The sequence below is a fragment of the Malus sylvestris genome, chromosome 6 (genome assembly GCF_916048215.2).
Source record: "Malus sylvestris chromosome 6, drMalSylv7.2, whole genome shotgun sequence".
Lineage (NCBI taxonomy): Eukaryota > Viridiplantae > Streptophyta > Magnoliopsida > Rosales > Rosaceae > Malus > Malus sylvestris.
The window spans coordinates 6,880,693-6,905,456 of NC_062265.1; the positions used below are offsets into that span (position 1 = coordinate 6,880,693).

General features: G+C 38.1%; 1 protein-coding gene and 1 long non-coding RNA gene across 2 annotated transcripts; both read right to left on the reverse strand.

Moving 5' to 3' along the window:
* Positions 1 to 8,014: 8,014 nt before the first annotated feature.
* On the reverse strand, positions 8,015 to 11,486 carry LOC126625104 (uncharacterized). Its single transcript, XR_007624324.1, has 2 exons — positions 9,379 to 11,486; positions 8,015 to 8,472 (listed from the first exon to the last, which is right to left on the reverse strand). It is a non-coding gene; the product is annotated as an uncharacterized LOC126625104 (long non-coding RNA).
* A 7,191-nt stretch (positions 11,487 to 18,677) lies between these two features.
* LOC126625413 (uncharacterized) lies at positions 18,678 to 24,212 on the reverse strand. Its single transcript, XM_050294514.1, has 2 exons — positions 23,639 to 24,212; positions 18,678 to 18,952 (listed from the first exon to the last, which is right to left on the reverse strand). The coding sequence occupies exons 1-2, from the start codon at positions 24,210 to 24,212 to the stop codon at positions 18,678 to 18,680; spliced, it is 849 nt and encodes a 282-aa protein (XP_050150471.1).
* Between the last annotated feature and the right edge of the window lie 552 nt (positions 24,213 to 24,764).

The following is a 24,764-nucleotide window of genomic DNA, read 5'->3' on the forward strand; positions in this document are numbered from 1 at the left end:
AGTGTTCCTGTCGGGAATTTCAAGACTGAGAACCTGACCGCCGAGATTAACTTCCCTTTCTCAGCGAGTTGCGCTTGTGGACTCAGGTGTCACGGCGCTGATGGGATTCTGCGCTTGTGGCACATTGTGTCCTATGTTCTGAGTTGGTAAATCGACTGTCGACTTTCCCATAGCTGTTTTCTTTTTTATCGATCGTGTTTCAATTGGCATGAACTTCGTAGTTTAGCACTGGGTCCCACTGGGCGTGCCAAAATGTTGACCCTAGAAACTACCAAGCCTACGTGGCGCGCATGCGGAGTAATCTATAAGCTAACTATGTCATTTGGTGAATGCGGGGCGTGCCAACTCATCGGTCGAGCTCGGCTGAGGAGTAAATTTGTTGATGTTGCGTTGGGTGCACGGTTGACTCCTGCGTCTTGCGATTGCGACCGAGGAAGGAACGCGTCTCGGCCTCTTGGGTTCACGAACCTGAAGACAAGGTTACTATTCTTACGAAGTTCACGAGTCGTCGTCGTTGGATTCAGTCACAGTGATGTTATTCGTCAGAGTAAACTCACGCCGAATCGACACCAAAGTGTAAGGGCACAAATACTCAAAGCAAATATAAGTTTTAATAGTGAACGTGGTTCGGCCGTCCGAATGTCGAACTCTAAATCCCATTTGGGAGTATCCAATCATAAAATAACTCGGCGTGCAATGCGTCGAGCTCGATATACTGTAACACCTCACTTCGCCGAGGAGGCTAATGAGATGACCTCAATCAATAAGGATCCGGAAATCCTTCTCGACCGAGACTTGGATAGGTAACCAACCGTCCTCGTCGCAGTGCTGTTGATGCCAACGGAAGATACTGCGAGACCGACTGATTCTGCGATGACAGAGCTATCTATGCCGACTTAAGATATCACCGGTTGCTTCCACAGTGCTGTTGATGCCAACGGAAGATGTGTCAGAGAGAAAAGAAAAGAAAAAATCTCAAAGTTGTTGAGAAAGTTTGCGCAGGGCAGTTTTGTGTTGAATTGCAAGGGGCCTTGAATGATGCACAACCTCTTCTATTTATAGCAACGGATCCCCCAAGGTCGAGTTAAAACCCTATTCGGACTAGGACTTCTTCTCCTGGTCAAACACTGACTCGACCAATCCTACTTTCATTATGACTGTGAACCTAGTCCCTTATTGAACCAGATTCGCTTTCGGGTTATTAATCCTGCCGAGACTCCTTATTGTACTAGGACTCGACCTGTTTTACGTCATGACCTAGCCGACCTAGGTTTGGAGGCCCACATACTGAACGATCCATAACACCCTTGTCGCAAGGCCTTCCGGGCCGAGAATGATTCTATACTCGGCCCAAACTACTATTTTGGGCCTAAACACATAGTTAGGGCCTCGTATTTAGATCCCATACAAATATTCGGGGGACTTAAATGTAATTATGTGATAAAGGAATGGGCAAATATGTAATAAATGAGGAGTCCTTATTCTATAAAAGGACCCCTTACCCTCACAATTAGAGGAGGTCAATTCCTAAGGCTCCTCACCCTCTCAACGCTCTCACTCTCAGAGCTCTCTCTCTCCCTCACTTCTCAGAGAAATACAATACAATCAGTGTGGACATAGCCCAAACCTTGGGATGAACCACGATACATCTTGTGTTATTTACATTTCATGCAGATTCACGGTTGAATTTACGTTGTTCCAAGACATCCGATTTTGTGCATCAACACATATTATTCCCTCAAAACCCTTATATTTAAATCTGTTAATTTGGTTGTCATGATTTCTACCATCACTCCACTTCGACTTCTGAGTCTTCTCCCCCTCACGAGTCACGTGCAGTTCTTGCTCACGCATTGCATCATTTGGTTTTATCCATATTTGCACACTAAGCAGTTTTTATTAAGTTTTCTTTTTCTTAATTACTTTAAGAAACCAATCTCTGTGTCATTTGCTCTTTTGCCTCTCGACCACATTAGGCTGTATTCGTCAGTCGCTTTCAATCTTTTTGGTGCCCTACGGCTACTACGACTATATTTGGTACAAATTACGAGTGGAAAGTTTGCCCACCGGCCACCAAAGGGAATATTTTTTATTCCCACCCAAAAAAGTTGGAAAATGTGGGGAATGAGGGGGAGCGTATTCTATATGTTTAGGTACATCATGTTTGGAAGTGTTTATAAATTAATGAAAATTTCTTTTGGATCATTAAAAGTATTTCTGAATATGTTATGCATAAAATTTTAAAATTGCTTGTGTTCAAAAAAGCACTTAAGTTCTTTTTGGGAGAGCACCTATCAAGTACTTCTTTCAAGAAGCACTTCAAGTGAGTTAAAATGTTTTCTAAAAAATTATTTTCAAACGAGCCCGTATGTGCCAAAAAAATAATAAGCGTCATGTAACGTTATGTTAACTCTAACTCAACTAAATTACATGTTAAGTATTAGTCAAATTCTAACTCGACTTGTTTGTTTTATTCTTATTAAATCACTCGATATTGTGTGGTTTAGCTCTCCCTCCTCCCCCTCCCCCTCCTCCTCCACCCCCCCCCCCAAAAAAAAAAACACAAAAAACAGCTATCCTCACTAATTTCTCATTAACGAACTCGATAGTACTCCGCATCAGCATATGACAAGTTAATGGGTACTAGGTAAAGGCCTATAAGTGAGTAATGGGTTTATGAGCCACTGACGTCATTTACTCACTTTATTTTGTGCAACTAATGTCGGTTACCATACAATATTATATTTTTTTGTATTATTTTAGACATGGAAATTGTTAGAAATACTATCTTTTGTTACCACATTTTGTCAACCACCTTATGATGTGGTGGTTAATGGTTTGATTCTTTTTTAATAATTTTAAGAAGGAATTCATTCATCAACTGTTATATCATGTGGTTTTCAAAATATTTTAAATAGTGGTCTCTATAAAGTTCATTAGATAACATGATAAGTGTATCAAACAAATGATTGTTTCTTAGAAAAAATAATTTTTTTTATCACAAATGGTTCTATGTATTGCAAATACATAATTTTAGTCCTTTATGATTTGAATCAATCAATTAATTTTATCCTTCATGTTTTTCCTTGCACATCAATTTCGTCTTTGCCATCTAATTTCATTAGAAATTCTGTTAGTATACTGATGTGGCAACCATGTGGAACATGATAATAAATAAGAATATATTATACGGTTGCAACATCAACACACTAACGGAATTTCTAACGTAACTTAACGACAAAAATGAAATTAATGTGTAAGGCAAAACATAGAGGATGAAACTGATTGATTCAAAACATAAAGGACCAAAATTATGTATTTGCAATAACTAAAGAATTATTTGTGATAAAAATCCAGGAAAATTATGGTGTATTTAAAAGCTCTGTCGTCTAATGCATTTTTATTTCCGTGTTTCAGTCCCTCTTAACCTTTTTTATTTGGACTCGGCAAAAGTATTGTACTTTATCCTTGTTGATGCACTCTGACCCCTCCACTATGCAGACCCCACCAAACAAAAGAGCTCCTTTCTTTCTTTCTTGTTTTCCAACACCACTTTTTGGTCTCTACTCATAACTCAAATCAGTTTTAAGTCGTATTATGCTGTGTTTTTAGACCAGGAAGCCACTTTACATCTTTATGCTGCTGGGTCGGTAGTCTATCGATATTTGTTGAATATTGACGATAGTGACGAAGTTAGGAATTGTAGAGGCAGGGTTGAAACTTAAAAGGGTAAAAAGTTCTTAAAAAATGTGGACAACCAAATCATAAACATTAAAATAATCATTCTAAGACATGTTTACAAATCCGTAATTGGGTAATACTGCAATTAATACATCTCAAACACAAACACAAATAATGACAACCCCCAACCAAAAGAACAAGACCATGAAAAACATAAAAAAAAGAGAGACATAAGACTAAATTCATTAGATTGTAAAGGGTAACTGTAAAGAATAAAGGGAATGCATGTAAAATCACGATGTGAATTTTCATGAAATGCTAGCGCTAGCAGACTCTAGACCATTGACATGCCCTCGGAACACTTGAGAAGCTGGAAGTTTTATCAATCTCAAAACTGGCTCAGCTGATAGCTCCACATACAACCCATTTTCTCTGACCACAAACTCTCGCTCCACCTCATATCTCTTCCCCTCATCCAATCAGTCACAGTCGCAGGAATACATGAGAAGTGAGAGAAGAATATCATGGTGTTGTGGGGGTAAAAATTTAGAAAATAGAACAGTTTCGTGCAAGTTCAGAGGCATCAAAAGGGTGGATTCTTGCTCTTAGGATCGATCTTCAACAACCGCAGGTGCAACCGCACCTCCTTGCTCCTATATGGCTTCGTCATTTTGAACAGAAGTAATTACACACACCTGTTTTAATTTTTATCATATTGAAAAAAATTTAACTGATCAATGAAGAAAATTAAAAGAATATGTATGACGAGCTAAAATATGTGTGTTTATCACTAAAACTTTGATTATCTTGAGGAAAACTACTCTTATTTTCTAAAACCAATTAATATATCACTGATAAAAAGATATTAAAGAAACCAAACTTCAGTAGCGTTGGCCTTAATGAATGATTGATGTTCGAGCTCCCGAAAAGTTGTGCTAAGTTCAACAAAATGAATTGATCAGTTCTTGACGTGGGAATTGGTTTTTCATGTGATCTTATGTGGGATCACTCGTGAAAGAACGTGTTAAAGAATAGTGTCAAATCATAAAAATACAAAAATAATGAACAACTTATTTGTGGGAGATTCACTTAGTAATAGGTGGTTAAATTGACACAGTATTGAAAAAGTTGGTGGTGGATCATATTGAGCTTGAAAAGTCTGACATGGTATTAGCACGAATTTTGATTGTGGGTCATGTCAGTCCTTGTCGTACTGTGCCCAATTTACTTGGTTTAATGTAACATCGTGCTTTCATCCTTAACAATGTGGAGTTTATTGAACATTAAGAGGCGTGTTGAATGTAAGTCTTCCAACAAAAACTTAAGAAAATGAAGTACAATATATAAATTTATGGTTGTGTGAAACAATCAGACGTGCTGTTTTGTACAAGTGACAAGATGTGAAGTTTATTGAACATTAAGATGCGTGTTGAATATAAGTCTCACATAAAAAACTTAAGAAAATAAAGTACAATATATCAATTTATGGTTGTGTAAAATGGACCAGGATCCTCTCCTGAGCAGATGGAGAGGATCCTCCTGACCAGGCCCATCGGGCCGTTCATTTTTTATCCAACGGATACAAACAGGGGTTCTCTCTAAAAGTTATAATAATTATAGCCGTTGGATAAAAAATGAACGGCCCGATGGGCCTGGTCAAGAGGATCCTCTCCATCTGTTCAGGAGAGGATCCTAATCCGTGTAAAATCATCAAACCTGCTGTTTTGTACAGGTGACAAGATTCTAGTTGGGAAACAATATAAATGTGGTTAAAAGTGAGTTTGTGGCCCGTCTCTCTCTAAGTTTCTGACAACTATTAATAAGTTCTAGCACTACAAGAAACTGACAATAGCCTTAGTTGCAGAGAATGAGGTGGATAACAACCTATTAGTAGGTAATGGGATTATTAGTCACTAATAAGCTTTTTTATCTCTACTAATTAATAAAACCCTCTTTGCCAACCAAAGTGGGTGAAATAACAAATTAATCTTCTATCACACAAAAAAAATGATGTTAAAATACCTCCAATATTATAAAAAAAAAATTAAAAAAAAAAAAAAGCCTCAACATTCTCTCTCTCCTTATCATTTTCTAAAAAAATGTGTTCATACATACAAAGTGTGTAAGCAAATGCTAGTAAGTCTTTCATATAAAGATGTAGTTAAACACATTATTTCTTTGTTTCAGTCCTTTTAACTTTGCCAGGACAAAAAATGGTGTGTTCCTTGTTGATGCACACTCAACATGTAAAAGCTCTTTGCTCGTACCCATCCTTGTTTCAGTCCTTTGAACTTTATTATTTGAACTTGTAAAAAATGTAGATTCTTTGTTGATGTACTCTGACCCTCTTCTTTTGCATTTAGCCCACTAATTAAACAAAAGAGTACCTATATATTCTTTTTGTTCACTTCTCTCCCCCTTTTGGTCTCTACTCATTAACTCAGTTAATTAGCTTAATTAAGGTCTATTTTGTACATGTTTGGATGGACTTTTAGTGACCTTTATAATTACGGCTGGTCGGTGGTACCCGGTAGTATATCTTTTTTTTTTTAATACTAAAACGATAGGAACCCTAGCCTTTTTTCCATACCCGTATTATTTCTTAATTTATCACTCAAAGTAATTTGCTTAATTTATCACTCAGTATGATCCAGTATATAATAAGAAAGCTCTAATTAACACGGGCACAAGGCAAACATGTTTAATATTTTAATCAGAGGTAGATATCTCATATCTCACTGTAGCTAACACGGCCGGATTGTGTTGAAATCCCACATCCAAGATGGAGTAAAGATATTGGATTCGATATTTATATGTTTATTGCCTTTCCTTGTCATCTTTGTGGAGTGAGAAAGTGAAGGGCATAATTCCCATCGCATCATCAAAAAAGGCTTTACGTGCGTGGAGTCAACTTTAGCTATGAGAGCGACCAACAACATGTGAGAAATTCCTGCACCAGTTAGTGATCGATCAGAGTAAAGTGAAGGGACAAAAGCCACAAATTACTAGCACGAGGACCGCGTGAGAGCATTTCATACCACCATTTCCAGGGAAAAAGAAGGAGAAAAAGAAAATTTGATTTCGTACTCACTAGTTCGCTTATTTTACAAAGACATGTGTACCTAACGCGTACCGTCTTATAAAATAAGGGAGAGTATCTTCTAGGATAGAGTAAAACTAGGTATTAGTACTAATATACGTTTATAATGTGTGAATTTATAAATCTTATATAATGTGACTAACATATGTGTTACAATGTGTGGATTAGTAAAACTACATATTATAGTGTTACTGTCACGCACAAGAATTTCTCATACATTTTGATCTAAAATCATAATATAATTCAAGATTCAGAAATTAGAAAACTAGATTTTAATCCTTAAAATAAGATGAAATTTAGAAATATGTCTCATACAAGATTAAAATTTGATTTTAGTCTCTAGACTCTATTTAATGTCAACATATGCATTCAATGTCTTTTTTTATTTATAATTTTATGGTGTCCTTGAATTAAATTATATGAAAAATATTGTAAATTTTATTACTGATTTGAATTCAAAAGAATTAGCTTTTATTTGTTGACATTTTGCATCTCCAATTTATGGTAAGTATCTTATACAAGAAAATATTTTTGATAAAGACTTTTTGGTTCACTTATTTTTTACATATTTTCTTATGTGCCACTAGTTTATTACAATATTTAGGTACGGACATTTTCAGTACACTAGTATAATATAGTATGTTTAGGTACGGATATTTTGGTACACTAGTTTGTTATAATTTATTTAGATACGGACATTTCAGTACACTAGTTTAGTATAATATGTTTACATACGGACTCTTCAATACACTTATGTTTTTGCATATTTTCTTATGTGCTACTAATTCATTTTAATATATTTAGGTATGCACGTTTCAGTACACTAGCTCAATAAAATATATTATGGTACGAATATTTAGGTACATTAATTAGAGAAATTAAAAAAATTTAATGTCACTCCCCGATCCGTACATTCGTCCAGGATCAACACGTGACGTCACCAATTGCATGTATATCTAACATACCTCACCTTTGGGATATGTACAAAGCACAACTAACGATCCAACTGCGTAGTAATTTTTTTTGTACACTTTATGGCTACATCTAACCTCCTTGTTAGACTGCCTACGTACCTTAAACAGGGATCAAGGCATTCGTAGTTCGTCATTCGTCGAACTCTAATCTTTTCGTAAAATACTTCTAGCAGAAATCATGGAGTACCACACTACACATCAACCTTACACCAAACAATAAGGTAAGCCATCTTCACACATATGCTTCCCAATTCATCCATCATATAAACCACTATATTTCACATAATACCTCAATTCATGGTATGCAACATCTCAAAGAACAGTCAACAAAGCACAGTGTTATTCTCTAGCCACATTGGTTAACAAGTCTAATCATAATGACAACAATCACAACCAACATCAATCAATAACACATATCATAGACAAAAATCCAGGGCTAGAGCGACACAGTTCGACTGAAGCCTACATCTCTGAAGCTGAAATCAAATCCAAGGAACCAACACGTCACATGGATACAATTCTGAACCATCACTCAATGGAATTGCGGAGTAGAAGGGATTCCGGACCATCACTCAACGGAATTGCGGAGTAGAAGGGATTCTGGACCATCACTCAACCGAATTGCGGAGTAGAAGGGATTCTGGACCATCACTCAACGAAATCCATGTGGATATAGTACCTACCGAATGTACCAGGTATATCTAAACTGCATCATCCCTATAAATTACAACGTAATCACATACATAATACTTCTAATAAGATTCCAGGTTCATATCATCATAAAAACAATCATACACGTCATACAAACCACATTTCATAAACGTTTCCAAGCTATAGTCGAATCACAATTAATAAACCTAGATCGATGGCTAAGAATAAAAATAACAATTTAATAGAAATCACATTTAATAAACAAGTATAACTCAATATGGCACCATTAGTACATAAAACGAGACACACGTCATCACGATAAGCCCATTAAGCTCCATGAAATCTCAACAGCACTCTAAGCTAAATGACACGCTAGAATAATTTGGCTAGTTGACTAAAATGTCAACTGTCAATCAAGGTAGAGGGTTGGGTCCACAACCCTAGTAATCTAATCCGGAAGATTCGCCTATCAGATTTATGATCCGTAAATTCCCAAGGGTCTTTTTAATTTCCTAGAACAATATCTTAAAATTTTGGAAGGATCCAACAGTCGGATCTCCGCCAATTGCTAAAATTACGTGGCGCCATCGTTTAATTTTACAACTTAAGAAATCAATCCAGGAAAATCTGTAAGCAAGATTCCTAATCTTTCAGTTCCTAATATCCTCAAATATTATGTACTATTACGTATTTAAGTTTGGTGCTGATCCAACAGTCGGATTGTCAATTCATATAATGCCCAAGTGGCGGTCTCTATCAAAACTAAAGTCATACGATGAGATTTCATCAATCGAACATCACATATGGAATCAGGGTATCCAAATCAGTGTAGGAAAGGCAGGTGGGGTCTCAGCCCATGCCCCGCCACACGGGGCGGCCGACCGCCCCGACTCGCTGGAAAATTCAACTATTTCAAAAAATTACCAAATTTTACAAGAATGTAGATCTCAATGAGAGGAGAAATTTTCATACCTGGGCAAAAGTTCAATTCTGCAGTGAAACGCCTGAAATCAGTCTTCATCCGCGGGAACCCTAAAATTGGGTGTTCCTTGATTCGTCCTCAAATCGACTCCGACGTTCCAACCAATGATTGGGCATTGTCCCCCGAGCTCAAGGGAGGTATTTTGATGGTGAGGATCAATGGGGAGGGTTGCAGAAAATGGTGAATCGCCTCTGGGTGCCCTCGAAGCTAACGACTTCTGTTCTACCAAATCTGAGCCCAACAACTCCATTTTTTGGATGAGAATTAAAGGTGAGACAATGATGAGACATTTCCAGGTGGTGGCTTGGCTTAGTTCGCTGGCATTTGGCCGGAGGAACCAACGGTTCCATTGTTTCCGATCAAGTCGGGTCGTAAAGATCCAGGTAAGGGATTCATGATCCCTTGCTTCTCTCCCCTTTCCCTTCCTTCTTTTCTTCTTTATCCATTGGTCACCCTCCTTTCTCTCTCCTTTCGTAATTCGGCCCCCCTCTCTCCTCTCTTCCCCCTATTCTTTCATTCCCTCCCCCATTTTCTGGTTAGTCTTCCCGATTTCTCTTTTATTTTTATTTATTTTTTTAATTTTTTTTAATTTTTTGTATTTTTTTCTTTCCTTTCTCTCATTGGTCCCTTTCCAAAATAATAGGAACCCCTCAAAATGTTAAATTCCTATTTTATTTAAGAAACTTCTAACGTCCGTAATTTCTCTTTAATACAATATGTAGTTTGCAATAGTGAAGTCCAGTAACGGGATTTCACATTTAATGAATTAAAATACGTGTAATAATAAATTTAAAATTTAATTGGAGACGGGTTAATTACACTAACACCCCCTCATATTCATTGTGTTTTCACAAAACCCTCTCACGTTTGAAATGTAACACTAACACCCATTGATGTTCTAATTTACTTTCACATTACCCCTTTAGGACAAATTTGCCCTCATTATTAATTATACTTTAAAAAAATGAAAAATCCTTTGAATAAATAAAAATAAAATCCAAATTAAAATCTTACATTAAACAATAAAGAAAAAATAAAAATAAAATTAAAGAAATATCGTTATCTTTCTTCCTCTACCATGGACTCGAATCTTCTCCGGAATTCGGCATTAAAAAGTTCAAGGTTTCCAACGACAACTTGCATTTCGTGAGGAAGTTTCTTGGGAATTCAACAGTTTTTATGTCTTTTTATGACAGAGAGTGAGGCCAAACTTGTGAAGAGACTGATTGATTGAAAAACTGAGATAAAGGAGTAGCTTCTTATGAGGACGGCTAGGGAGGAGGTGAAGCATCTTAAGAATTTCTCTTATGTTGTGGTGAATGCAAATGGGAGGCCCTAAACCCTATTTTTTAAAAGGTTTTTACTTTTATTTTTAAAGTAAGTAAAAATAAGGGCAAATTTGTCTTTAAGAAAATATTTTTAGGTGCTGTCAACCCTACAGGGTTTATGTGAAAGTAAATTAGAACCTTAGGGGGTGTTAGTTTTATGTTTTGAACGTGAGGGGGTTTTGTGAAAACACGATCAACCTGAGGGGGTGTTAGTGTAATTAACCCATGGAGACATTAAATAAGATATCCATAAATATTAGAACAAATTATAATATAAATTTAAATTAAGTACACAATCAAGAACTAAAATTAATATGTAATCTAACACAAGCTTTTATTATAATCTTCTTCGAGGATTAAAGTTCAAAAACCTATTAAAAAATTAATAGTAGAATTCACAACAATGTACATAGCTATTTTAATCTAGAATCTGGACAGATGAGATAAATCATGAATCTCTTTAAAAGGAAATACTAGTTACAGTTTAAACTTGGATGGAGTAACAATGTATATAGCTTAGATAAAATGTAACATTTGGCGTTCGAACTGTAAACCCTCAACTCTCAACTGTAAACCCTTAACTCTGAAACAGGAAATTCTGCACAAAAGTAACAATCATATACGTACCTTGCTCAAACAAAGCCAACCCTTGTTCTTTTCTCTAATTACAGGTTCGCTTAGCCAATGTAACTGTGAGCACGTATAAACTCTCTTCCCAAATTCTCGCTCTAGAAACTCTCTTGAACCAGCCAAACCCTAACCTTCCTTTATGGCTGTTGGCCTCTGGGTAAGGTTGAGGGCCGGTGGCAGCTTTATAGATGTGGTGGACCTGTCTTGTGCCGTGGCACAGCTGTGGTCCTTGCTTGAGGGTCCTATCCTCCCATTAGATGGTGTCGTTTTGTGGTTCCTTTCTCAGATTAGTTTATTTTAGCCTAGTTTAGATTAATTTAGTTTAGTTTAGTTTAGAGCTAGTTTACTCTAGTTCTATTGTCTTGCCTAGCAATTGTTGTGGACGCACAACAACGATGATTGTATTTGGTTTTTACTTTGAGCGTTGTATTATGTGGTCTTGTCTACTAAAGATAACTTTATGTGGTCTCGCTTCCACGATGAGTTTATGTGGTCGCGCTATTCGGCGGTGATTGTTTGTAATCACCTATACAAATATGTTATATATTGTTTCCATGACAGGTTTGTATGGGCGTAGTGGGAAGTTCTCGTGCATGTGGTAGCTGTTTAGGGGTTTACTATTATTGTCTTATTTGTGCAAATTCACCACTAGATCATTTTCTTGGTCATTGAATGATTGTACCCAATTGACACCTATGTATTGCAAAATATCTTATTTAAATACCTTATTATTTTCTCTCTAACTAAACACATTAGTGAAGCATACTTTTAAGGTGTTCGCATAATATACAGAGTACGACTTACGACCAGCTGCCAAAGATCAATCGTAATCAGTCCCATATAGCGGCGTCGTTAAATATGTTTTGTTAAAAAATAGGAAGGGTGATACTTTGACCCCCCAAAAAGGGGTTCGCAGCTTAATTAATAGTGTCCCTCGAGAAATTTCACTTATTATGATGTGTAGGGTTAAGATATGGTGACACACACTTTTGACACTTATTTTGTAAGGCTTATTGTAATGTATTTTAACAGTTTGGACCGTTTATATTTTAGTAGAGGGTAATGCTAGGGAGATAAATTTGTAGACAAAATTATGAAAACTAAAGGACATGAAAGTTGATGATTGGTTTATTACTAGCGTTGTTAACGTGCTCATTCCTATTGGTGACACATCATTTAGTTTATAAATTTTCTCTTCCTAGCATTACCTTTTAGTATATCATTTTAGATCACCCTTACAAAAAATTAGATAAATCCAAAACAATTAAGACAATAATTTGTAGTGAAGAAAATTGACGAATATAGTTCTACAAAATGAACACTTAATTTCATTCAACGGTCATATGATTTCAGATTCGGGCGATATTTGGTAGACATAATCTTTGAGGTACGTAAGACATAAAAAATAGACAATTAGATCGTAAAAATACATTATAGAGTGAATCTCATAAAAATGTGTCTCCGAATCCTAACTTATAGATATTGGCCAGTAGTTGTATTTGCTATGGTTGAGCTTACTGGAGCAAAGGAGAAAGTTGATGATGAAAATATAATTCTGTGGCTACCAGCAACCCATTTATTCCAATGATTAAAGGCTTATTTGAGTGTATAAAGGTATAGTTTAATATGCTTGAGGGGATTTACTGGTCTAAGACTTAGAATTTAGGTTAATCTATTCATAAATTGGTGGGGCTATCCATACACCTTTTTTTTACCTTTTACACACATCTTTCAATTTTCAACCGTCGGATCAAATGAATTGAAGACGATCAAATACTAGAATTTAACAAGAATGTGTAAAAAGTAAAACTGGATGTGTAAATAGCACCACCTTTCAGAATACATATAGTACTGGTATATATTTGTAGTGCAAAATTGCAAAATGCAGTGTGCATATCAATATAATAGGCATCTATGTTAATCGATCATCACTAGTCAGGGATCTGTTCTGTTCTAAAAACTAATTTTATGTTGGTGCCCAACACTATCTGGTATCTACCATTCCAAAGTACCAATTATTGTTTATAACACTAATGAATGTAGGGTTTTGGAGGTTTCACCAAATTTGTCATAATTTCGGCATCTAGGATTAATAAGTGAAATATATGTGGATCCATACATAGGCCATAACTTTGTCTCTGTCATCATTTCCCTAAAAGGGGGAAAAGGAAATGGCCAATTAGGGAAGAAATTTTTCAATGTGCCAAGAACACAATTGAAATACAAAATGTTATAATACAATTGGTTAAATTTTTTTTTTAAAAAGTTTTCAACCAATTATATTATATATTTAATCTATTGGGCTGTGTTCCTAACATAATGAAAAATCTCTCCAACCAGAGAGATGTGGGTACCAATATGTTTAGAATGGCAAGCAATATGCCAATATATTTTTCAAAATTGTTATAATATCTTTCAAAACAACCTGGTCATGCATTCATGGTATCCGCAGTTTTTGCCAATCTAATTATGATTATTATTTTGCCACTTAGTATTACGGTTTAGTGGTATTCCTGTTTATTTGTATATAAGAGGTTTTAAGTTCGATTCTCACCAAAAACGAATTTAAACCACATTGTTAGCCAATCGTGAAGCTTAGCCCAAACCTCCCCTCCTCCTTAATGTAGATAATATCGTTTCATTCAAAAAATATATATTATTATTATTATTTGAGAAAAGGTACCAATCTAATTATTATTAAAACAAAATTATGTAACAACATGAGATTTTGATTCACAATTGGCCAAAATGATGTGTGTGTATATATAAATAGATTAATACGATAACTGTGACATCTCACATCACCCAGGGGAGTGATCCTTAAATGTATATTCTCATCCCTACCTAGCACGAGGCCTTTTGGGAGCTCATTGGCTTCGGGTTCCATCGGAACTCCGAAGTTAAGCGAGTAACGCGCGAGAGCAATCCCATGATGGGTGACCCACTGGGAAGTTCTCGTGTGAGTTCCTAGAAACAAAACCGTGAGGGCGTAGTCGGGGCCCAAAGCGGACAATATCGTGCTACGGTGGTGGAATGGGCCCGGGAAGTGGTCCGCCTCGGGCCGGGATATGACAATTTGGTATCAGAGCCTAACCCTAGCTGTGGTGTGCCGACAAGGACGTCGGGCCCCTAAGGGGGGTGGATTGTGACATCCCACATCACCCAGGGGAGTGATCTTTAAATGTATATTCCCATCCCTACCTAGCACAAGGCCTTTTGGGAGCTCACTGGCTTCGGGTTCCATTGGAACTCCGAAGATAAGTGAGTAACGTGCGACAGCAATCCCATAATGGGTGACCCACTGGATAGTTCTCTTGTGAGTTCCCAGAAAAAAAAACCGTGAGGGCGTAGTCGGGGCCCAAAGCGAACAATATCGTGCTACGGTGGTGGAATGGGCCCGGGAAGTGGTCTGCCCTTGGCTGGGATGTGACAATAACCTTATGATGATATTGAGATATTAATTTATAGGGTAAACATAAAACTACCTCAACTATGGGCCAAACCACAATCTCATACCTCATATTTTAAAATTACAATGGTATACCTCATCTTATGAACTTGTTGCAATGTCAAACTTCCCTCATTTTACCTGTCAATTTCTCTATTAAACGCTGGCATGGCTTGAGGCGGAGCCCACAACCTCGCCCAACTGGATAAAGACATTAATTAAATATTAATAAATTAAAGATAAAATGATTGTAATATTTTTATAAAAAAATAAAAATGTGAGACTCACCCCTAACAAACGCATCACCCTCACCCTTCTTCCCTAGTCCATTCGTCTCCCTCCCTCATTTCTTCCTTCATCACCAAAACCACAACCCATTCCCCCACCGCCGCCCTCATCCGCTAATCACCTCATATTCGCCAACCCACGTCCAATACTAGGCTTACCATCGCCTCCCCACCCGCCTATTTTTAGACGAGGTTGGGGTAAGGTCTATTTTCCAATGAGGCATATTTACCCAGTTAATGACGTTGTTGCAGACGAGCCCTGGTGACACCATTAGCTTTGTGGACCAGATCGAGTCCACCCCTAAATCCTAGATTCACTCAAAATCGATTCCTAGCAGTAGACCAGGCATTCGTGTCGTATTTTTTGTGTTCATGTTGTTTTTGCATCATACCCAATATCTTAACAGGTTGTGTCGTGTAATATCCGTTAAAATGAACGGGTGATGTGACCTGACCCGAACTCCCCTGTTAATATGAACGTGTAATATGACCTGACCCGTTACATGTTAAAGAAAATGTATTTAAATCAATAATTAATCAAATGAGAAATATTATACTAAATTAGTATATACATACCATATTGTCACATAAGTATTACTCCAAAACATAAAAATACATTTGTCTTTCAAGTATCACATAAATATTAATTCACGTAGAAGTGTGAAAAATATAAAAAAAAAAAAAAATATATATGTTGATGCACAAGACCGGAGGTTTTGGAACAACGTAAATCCGACCGTGAATCTGCATGAAATGTAAATAACACAAGATGTATCGTCGTTCACCCCAAGGTTTGGGCTACGTCCACACTGATTGTATTGTATTTCTCTGAGAAGTGAGGGAGAGAGAGAGCTTTGAGAGTGAGAGCGTTAAGAGGGTGAGGAGCCTTAGGAATTGACATCCTCTAATTGTGAGGGTGAGGGGTCCTTTTATAGAATAAGGAGTCCTCACTTATTACATATTTTCCCCTTCCTTTATCACATAATTACATTTAAGTCCCCCGAGTATTTGTACGAAATCTAAATACGAGGCCCTAAATATGGTATAAACAGTAGTCCCCCAAGTCTTCAGTCAAGAGAGTCTTTTGGCTGGAGACATGAAATTCAGTCCATGTGTGGGCCGAAGTAACTAGATGTTTTCTTGAACTGATGTTCAATATGATGCAGTGCTCAATCTGAAATGATGCTCCACTAGAAGTAGCACACGCTGCGAGGCTACTCGGCTCGTGGCTTATGTTGCCTTGGTTGGCTCGGCTTGTGGCGTTTGAAGGTGAGGGAGTCCCTTTTATAAAATAAGGGCTCGCTCCTCAATATATGAATGATGGGCTAGAGTTGATGCTCTCTAATGGTGGTGAGGGAGTCCCTTTTATAGAATAAGGGCTCGCTCCTCAGTACATAGATAATGGGCAAAGTCCCCCAAGTATTTTCATGAGGCCTAGTTGAGGCCCAATATAAGGTACATAATGTAGTCCCCCAAGTTTTCGGTCAATAGAGTCTGTTGGTCGGAGACTTCAAATTGAATCCATGTATGGGCCGAAATGGCGGTTGTTCGGATGCGGTATTTGTATACCCTGCACTGAAGCTTTGTAGGTGAAGCTTTGCAAGTGAAGCTTCGAAGCTAAAGCTCTGTAAATGAAGCTTTCGCAACTAGAGCTCTGTAAATGAAGCTTTTGAAGCTAGAGCTTTTGTAAATGAAGCTTTTGAAGCTGATTAACATGAGTGCTGCTCATGAATGTTTATGTTGATTGACATGAGTGATGCTCATGAATGTTTATGTTGATTGACATAAGTGATGCTCATGAATGTTTATGTATGATTTGATGAGTGATGCTCATAAATGTTTATGTATGATTGACATGAGTAATGCTCGTGAATGTTTATGTATGATTGACATGAGTAATGCTCATGTATGATTTGAAGTACTGTGCATACTTTTGATTACCTGGTTGGTGGCATGAAGGAGAGTACGGGTTGTACATTTCATCACCTGGTTGGTGGCATGAATGGCTAGTTGCCAAATGATATTAGAGTATGGGTTGTACATTTCATCACCTGGTTGGTGGTAATAGCGGCAGGTTGCCGAATAATTTTTGGAGTACTGGGCATACTTTTGGTCACCTGATTGGTGATAATAGCGGCGGGTTGCAGAATAATTTTGGAAGTAATGGGCGTACTTTTGATCACCTAGTTGGTGGTAATAGTGGCAGGTTGCCGAATAATTTATGGAGTATTGGGCGTACTTTTGATCGCCTGGCTGAAGCTATTTTGGGCTTATGGGCCTTCGCCCTCTCCAACATGCCAGCCCATTTGTTTTGGGCTTTGCCCTTTTTTTTTTTTTTTTACCCTCTGATGGGGTTTATACAAATGTCTCCGAAAGATAAGAAAAATAAATTGCATCATACAAAAACAAGAAAAGTAATCACATTATTCTGGTGTGGGTGTTTATTCCTTTCTTTAATATCTTCTTTCCAGTTTGTCTCGTGGGTTTTTTTTTTCAGAAAGTGGGTGTGGTGGGAACATGCAGTGTAATGGGAACCTTGCACCAGTTCTTATCTTATTCATGAGTGCTTCTCGTGGATGTTTTTCAGAAAGTGGGTGTGGTGGGAACATGCAATGTAGTGGGAACCTTGCACCAGTTCTTATCTTATTCATGAGTGCTTCTCGTGGGTGTTTTTCAGAAAGTGGGCATGGTGGGGACATGCACTCCCCCTCACTGATTTGCAGTGGTTTCAACCACAAGTTTCTTCAACTCTTTGTCTAAAGCAAGCCACACCCATCCAGAACCCTGCAAAGCAGCGCCTCCCGTGTTGATCTTTTGTACCAATGCATCAAAATAACCAAGACTCGTGTCAATGGCCCGGCCCAGGTTACTATGAGGGGACTGACCGCCACCTTGATTAATAGGGGTCAGATTCTTCTAGAAAATCGAGTGGTTGACATGACCTCCGCCATTGAACTTAATGGCACTTTGCAACTTAACAACGGCAGCAGCATCGCCCTTGCCGATGGTGTCATGGAGCTGCTCGAGAGTTTTGTTGTAGTTGGTGACGTAAGCTTGGTGGTGTTTTTTATAGTTGCCGATGGTAAAGAATTAGCTTGAAAACCTCAGGTCCTCGTCCTTCCATCATCACCTGTAAATCTCTTGAATTCCCAAATAGCGACAGCTTGTGGTGTAGGAAATCAGCATGCAGGTTTTGCCGACGGCGCCATCGCCGACCGTCACGCACTTTATGAACTTGGAGGCGCTCGTCCTTTGTCGGTTGTGTTTGCTGATCTTGAAAGATTTGTACAGACTCGATAGACTCAGCCAAAACGAGCGAGGTCGGGATCAGGAGCTTCTCGAAGATGATGGCAGCGGCGGCGGTGGAGAGATTTGGCAAAACCAAACCATGGAGAGAGAGAGCTCGATCTTGCTGGGAAATCAAAGCATGCAAATCCGCCATATTGATGAAGAAGTCGAGCGATTGCTCATGCATCCGAATAAATTCCCAGTGTCCCAACATGTGGTAGCAATGTCTGAGGCTTTTTCTCCTCCGACGATGGCGGTGATGGGTACGCCTTTTTCCCGTCATTGGTTTTTGGCTTTGACAAACCAAACTACTCATTTATCTTCTCTAACTTTTCAAAAATCTTCTTCCTGATCTCGGGATTGACAACACGTGCTTCCACAGGTTCTATTGGAAGGGTGAGTGCCGCCAGTGTCCCAATAAGCACAGATAACATCACATCTCTTGGTGAAACTCCAAAGGCTTTCGGAGCCTCTACTTTTTCTTTTCCCTCACTTCTCAACTGAAGAGGAAAAGCTCTCTTCTTTGTGGTGGTGGTGGTTGACACCGACACCGAGCGCTTCGTGGGCAACTGGGTTTCTCCGACTGCCGCAAGAAGACGCGAACCGCCAACCACATTGCTGCAACTAGAGAATCCATATGTCTCTCTCGGAAAAGATCTCTCCGGTGGAATCTCCGGCGTCGTTGCTCAGTTGGTAGCAAGCGAAAATGCAAAGGGAGAAATGAGAAGCTCCAAATGCAAGGAATTGGTGATCAGCCTTTATAAAACGAAGACGTTTTGGTGAGGTTGTGCTCTGCGTTGAAATACTTTGGGTTTTTACAGATTCTGTGATTTTGCAGATTCACGGCGGAGGTGAAAAATTGAGAGAAAACCGACATAACTTTTTGTGTCGATTCCCAAAGACGGCGCCAAATGTTGATGCACAAAACCGGAGGTCTTGGAACAACGTAAATCCGACCGTGAATCTGCATGAAATGTAAATAACACAAGATGTATCGTGGTTCACTCCAAGGTTTGGGCTATGTCCACATTGATTGTATTGTATTTCTCTGAGAAGTGAGGGAGAGAGAGCTCTGAGAGTGAGAGCGTTGAGAGGGTGAGGAGCCTTAGGAATTGACCTCCTCTAATTGTGAGGGTGAGGGGTCCTTTTATAGAATAAGGACTCCTCACTTATTACATATTTGCCCATTCCTTTATCACATAATTACATTTAAGTTCCCCGAATATTTGTATGATATCTAAATACGAGGCCCTAAATATGGTGTAAACAATGTGAAATGCGAAGGTGCTTTTTTGCCTCCCTTTGAGGGTTAATTTGTTCCCATGCAGAATTGTAAGAATAATTCTAAGGGATAGCTAAATTAATCATGTAGGACTGATTAAGTTATACATACAAGTTAATCATTATTTTTATCAGCTATATTTATTTTCACATTGAAACTTGGATTTGAGAATAAATTGGCGGTCATGGTATAGCTAGGTTGCCTTTTTCTTTTTGTTCATGGTATGTCTACCTTCACCGAACACATATGGTTTACTTTTTTATTTTTTTTTTCTCTATTAGTAAACATTAGGTTTACTTTAAAATCATCTAAATAATTAATAATTCCAAACAAAATGTTTTGGATTACTCATAAAATGTTGTGGTCTATTTTATCTGATAAGGTTAAAGCGGGGCCGGCGGTAGAGGGAGAGAGATTGAGAGAGATGTATTTGTAGAATTGTAGGGGAATGTGTGTTGTTATCCCTCCTACATTGTGCATTTATTTATAATAGTAAAAGGAGAGAAGATATTCCTTCTTCCCCAAGTTATACAAGTTGTAATAGGAAATGATAATTAGAATCAAATCTAATTTAGGATTTACACAATCACACTTAAACTAGGAATGTTTACCACATAAAACAGGTTGTTACCAAATTTTGTGCAATTGGAGACCAATATAATTGATAAATTATTCATAATCCTTCATTAAATTGATGAGTTTTTTAGTAAACTTAGTGCAAATGCGGCATACTTGTTTGCCCGTATATAAGTCTCAAGATTACTACGTCATAAATTTAATAAATTAACATACAATCAATGAGACATACGGCACAAATTGACACAATTTCAAGATTACTACTACATAGAATTTCAGATGAAGAGATGAAAAAATTAATTTTAGAAATAGGAGTAGAAAATATTTTAGGATAAAAAAATATAATAATTTATTAGAATTGAAAGTAGAATGTAATGCAGCAGAAGAAAGTAGTACATCAGGAGTAGAAAATCCAGGATACACAGGTAGAACTGATCAACAATTTTTTAGACCAACAAATGAACAATATAAAGAACAAGCAAGAGTAAATTATATGGATGAAAGTATGATGAAACCACCTAGAAAAAATAGGATTCCATATTTGAGAGGGTTAGAATAAATTAATATAGCAGGTAATATATTAAACTTAGATAATGTAGATCCATAAGATTGGGAGAGAACAATTGAAAGATGGGAAAAATGTTGCGTACATGCAGCATTAATGTTAGATTTTAGTAATTCACAAAATATGTTAGACTATTTTGAACATACCTTAGATGGTTTAGTTTTTTATTATTTTCAGTCATGGAAAGTACAAAATCCAGAACAACATCAGGTAGCTAAAACACATTTTAATATTGATGGTTATGTTACTTTGATTAAACAAGAATGTTTAGATCATAATAGGTTAGATGGCAGAAGCGAACAAGAACAAATAAGAGCAATTCGAAATTTAGAACAATTACAAATTTGTGATTTACAATATATAGCTGAGTATACAACAGACTTCTTTAAATATTTAGGAAGAACAGGTAGAATTAATGATACTAATTTATTAGATACTTATATGACAAAAATAAAAGGACTAATAAGAGAAAAGATTTGGAATGAATGACAAAAGCATCAAAAGAAAAATGATATTGCAATATGACCTAGAATTCAACATGTATATGATATACAAAAACAAATTAGGAAGCAATTTTATATGAGCTGTAAAAATATAGATTTACCACAAAAGTATGGTTGTCATAAGAAAAATAAGCATAAGAAAATATACAAAAAGAAATATAAGTCATACAAACCATATAAACAGTATAAGAACTTTAGCATAAGACCTTCAAGAACATATAGGAAGAGAAAATACATTCCAAAACAATTTAGGAAAAGAAGTTGCAGACCTTGGATTAGAAAATATAAAGCGCCAAAAGATAAGAGTGGTTGTAAATGTTATTCATGTGGAGTTTGTGGATACAAATTTTAGCTTTCTCCTTTTTTGACAAAATTGCACCTACAAAACAATCAACACCTCTGGTCAAGGCCAAGAACCTCATGCGCCCACGATGAATGGGGGGGCTTTGGCCGAAGAACCTCCGATGCCAAAGTTAGAATTTAGTGAGAAAAAGTGTTTAGAGGATTTTTGGGAGTTTTGCAAGAGTATCCACTTAGCTTTTTAGAAAAAATAGGGTCCTATATATAGGGAATGAGGTGGCCGGCCCTTAGAGGATTTTGTGTGAAAATGGTGATTAAGTTGGTGATTAATGGATTAATTCCTAATTAATCCATTAATTAGCCTAATTAATCTAATATGTATGGAAGGTTTTAAAGGTTATAGAATGAGGATGGATGAGACAAATCTAAACTTGTTACCTATTTTGGGTACTCCTGATTTGGTTGATGGATGATTCTCCACTGCTCGCGTGTAGGAGACCCGGTATGCCTCAAGGGTAAATTTGTCATCTTCACCCAAAAATCCACGTGTCGCCTTATGATTATTTTTGGCTCCACAAATGCCCCCACACCTGCTGGGCTGCTCGTAGGAAAAGGCAGCAGGTGTAGAGATCTTCTTGCTCTAGGAAACTTATGACTACTTCCTGTTTTAATGTAGATTCCCTCTTTAATATGAAATTAGATCCTTCTAGGAAAGGGAAATAAATTTCTCTCAAAGCCTTTTTTAAGTCCACCTTAAGTGGGTTATTAAATCAATTTTGGAGAGTGATTTATTCTACCCTATAAGAGAGAAAAAGTTTAGAGGATATTTGTTCCCCCTCCTCTAGTAATCTTCTACATCTTGCCCGTGCAAAGGATCGTCTTTCGTTGCTTTCTTCGTCTTCTCCGTGCCGCACCAGTGTAATAAAAACTTAATTCTTCTTGTCTTCTTTTTGAGCGGTGCTGCCATGGGGCAGTCGTCGGGTTAGTGCGAGACGTCAGCTGGCAAAGGCCAGGAGTCGGCTTGGTATGGACCAAGGAGGTGATGTGGCAGGGGCCATTGTTTGAATAGCTCGGCTTGATTGAAGCCAAAAATTGGTCCTGCATGGGCCGAGGAATTAGCGTGGAATGGGCCATTGTTTGGGCTACTACGTCTAGGCTACCTGGTGAAAATAAGAAAACTGCTTGAGTTTGATTTTTCAACTACCATAGATGGAGCAGTCACAGATGAGGCTACCAAGATCGGAGTTACTGAAGATGAAGTGTCGGATGAGCGAACTGTTAAGTGTAAAAGTGGCTGCTACCCCCTACCCATTTGTTGCTTAGTTGATCTTCAAGCATTCGATCTTTTGAACTATGTGGTCTTCTCGTAATGGAGAGCAACCCTATATGGGTTTTGGGGAATTAGTTTACCCTCTCGTACTGGAGAGCAATTAGTTTATCCTCTCACACTGGAGAGCAGACCTTTTTGGGTGTTACGAGAGTAGACCTTTTTGGGTGTCAGGGAATTGGTTTACCCTCTTGCCCTGTAAAGCAATTAGTTTATCCTCTTGCACTGGAGAGTAGACCCTTTCGGGTGTCGGGGAATTGGTTTACCTTCTCGCACTGGAGAGCAATTAGTTTATCCTTTCACACTGGAGAGCAAACTCGTATGGGTTTTTAGCAGTCGTTGTGGACAGTAGTTGAGCCATGCTTATGAATAACTTCTTGAATCTTCATTGAGAATAAAGAAATAAATCAACTGTGCTGGAAGGCAGAAACTGCATAACAAACTAGATAATATTCGGCTTGTGAAGCCTTGTTCGTCGAGCTGCTTGAGACTTCAAACTTATTTGGAAAAAAAAAACCCAAATGAGGTTTAGGGGGTGATGGAGACTTCCCTTGCTTGTGTAGGCCATTTCGTTGACTTGTCAAGATACTCGTCGCATCGGCCCTCATTTGTCAGCTTCTCAAGTTATTACTTCCACTTTAGGCAATCGTTGGTAATGTGGCCTGGTCCTTGATGGAATGCGCAATACTTTGTATGATCCAGCCTGGTAAGATCACCTTTCATGGGTGGCAGCAGCTCGAACCAAGGTTCGTTCTTGAGCTTGTGGAGAATTTGGCCGATTGGAACTGTGAATTTGGTGAATGTTTTAGGCGATGAGTCTTTTCTAGTTGGGGAACGTTCCATGTGCTTCTTTTCTGACTCATTTTTGTTAGATTGCTTGGCCTCGTCCCATAGTGCATGCTTTTCTGCCAAAGCATACGAAGCTGCTAAGGTTAGTTCTTCTCCCATGATCAATTTTCCGAATAAAGGATGTTCGGTGGGAAGTCCATTTCTGAATGCTGCTGTTGTTATGTCTTCGTTACAACCAACAATCTTGGCCTTCTCCGCTTTGAATCTCTTGACATAGTCACGAATTGTCTCCCAAGGGTCTTTTACGATGCTGAAGAGATGGTCGGATGCCCTTTTGATTGAGCGGTTAGACGAATACTCCTTAGTGAAAACAAAGGAAAGTTTGTTGAAACTTCGGATCGACTGCGATGGCAGAGTTTGAAACCAGTCTTGCACCTCGCCTTGTAGAGTTATGGCAAAAAATTTGTACATAAGCGCATCGTTGTTCCTGTAGAGGATCATGGTACTGCGATAGTGCTTGAGATGTCAATCTGGATCTTCATCTCCCTTATACGAAATAAAGTGAGGCATAGTGAACCCGCGAGGTGGATCTGTCCGGATCTCATTCGTGAATGGTGACATGCTTATGTTGGTCATGTCTCGTCAAAGCGCATCATCAGTAGCCTTGTTATGTTGGAAATTGTGCAATCATTTGGACTTCTTGAATTTGCCTCTGCTGGGGCAGTGGAACTTTCAGCTGTCTCAAATTGTGACCTATGGGTTTAGGCCGCTCTTCCCTATGCTCGACTCGTCCATGTCACGGCTGCGGTGCATGTGGCATGTACCTGGCAGGCGAACGGGCCGTTCCTAGGCTGCAGGTTGAACTTAAGTCGGATTGAGTAACTGATTCTCTCCGTCTGCTGTGCTGCCTACTCCGATGTGAGGTGGAGAATGCTCCTTGCGAGCTAGTTGTGAATGAACATTTCACCTGGAAGGTTGTCCATGTTGATAATCGGAGTGTGATCTCAACCGTGAACGTATGCTCGTCCGTGGGCTTGATTGGGAATGCACGCT

Excerpts from the sequence above, each read along its gene's own strand:
- LOC126625413 (XM_050294514.1), bottom strand. The coding sequence starts at position 24,212 with ATGATCCTCTACAGGAACAACGATGCGCTTATGTACAAATTTTTTGCC. Across the intron at positions 18,953-23,638 it reads GCTGCTGCCACCCATGAAAG|TCGGAGAAACCCAGTTGCCC; the intron begins GTGATCTTACCA and ends TTCTTGCGGCAG.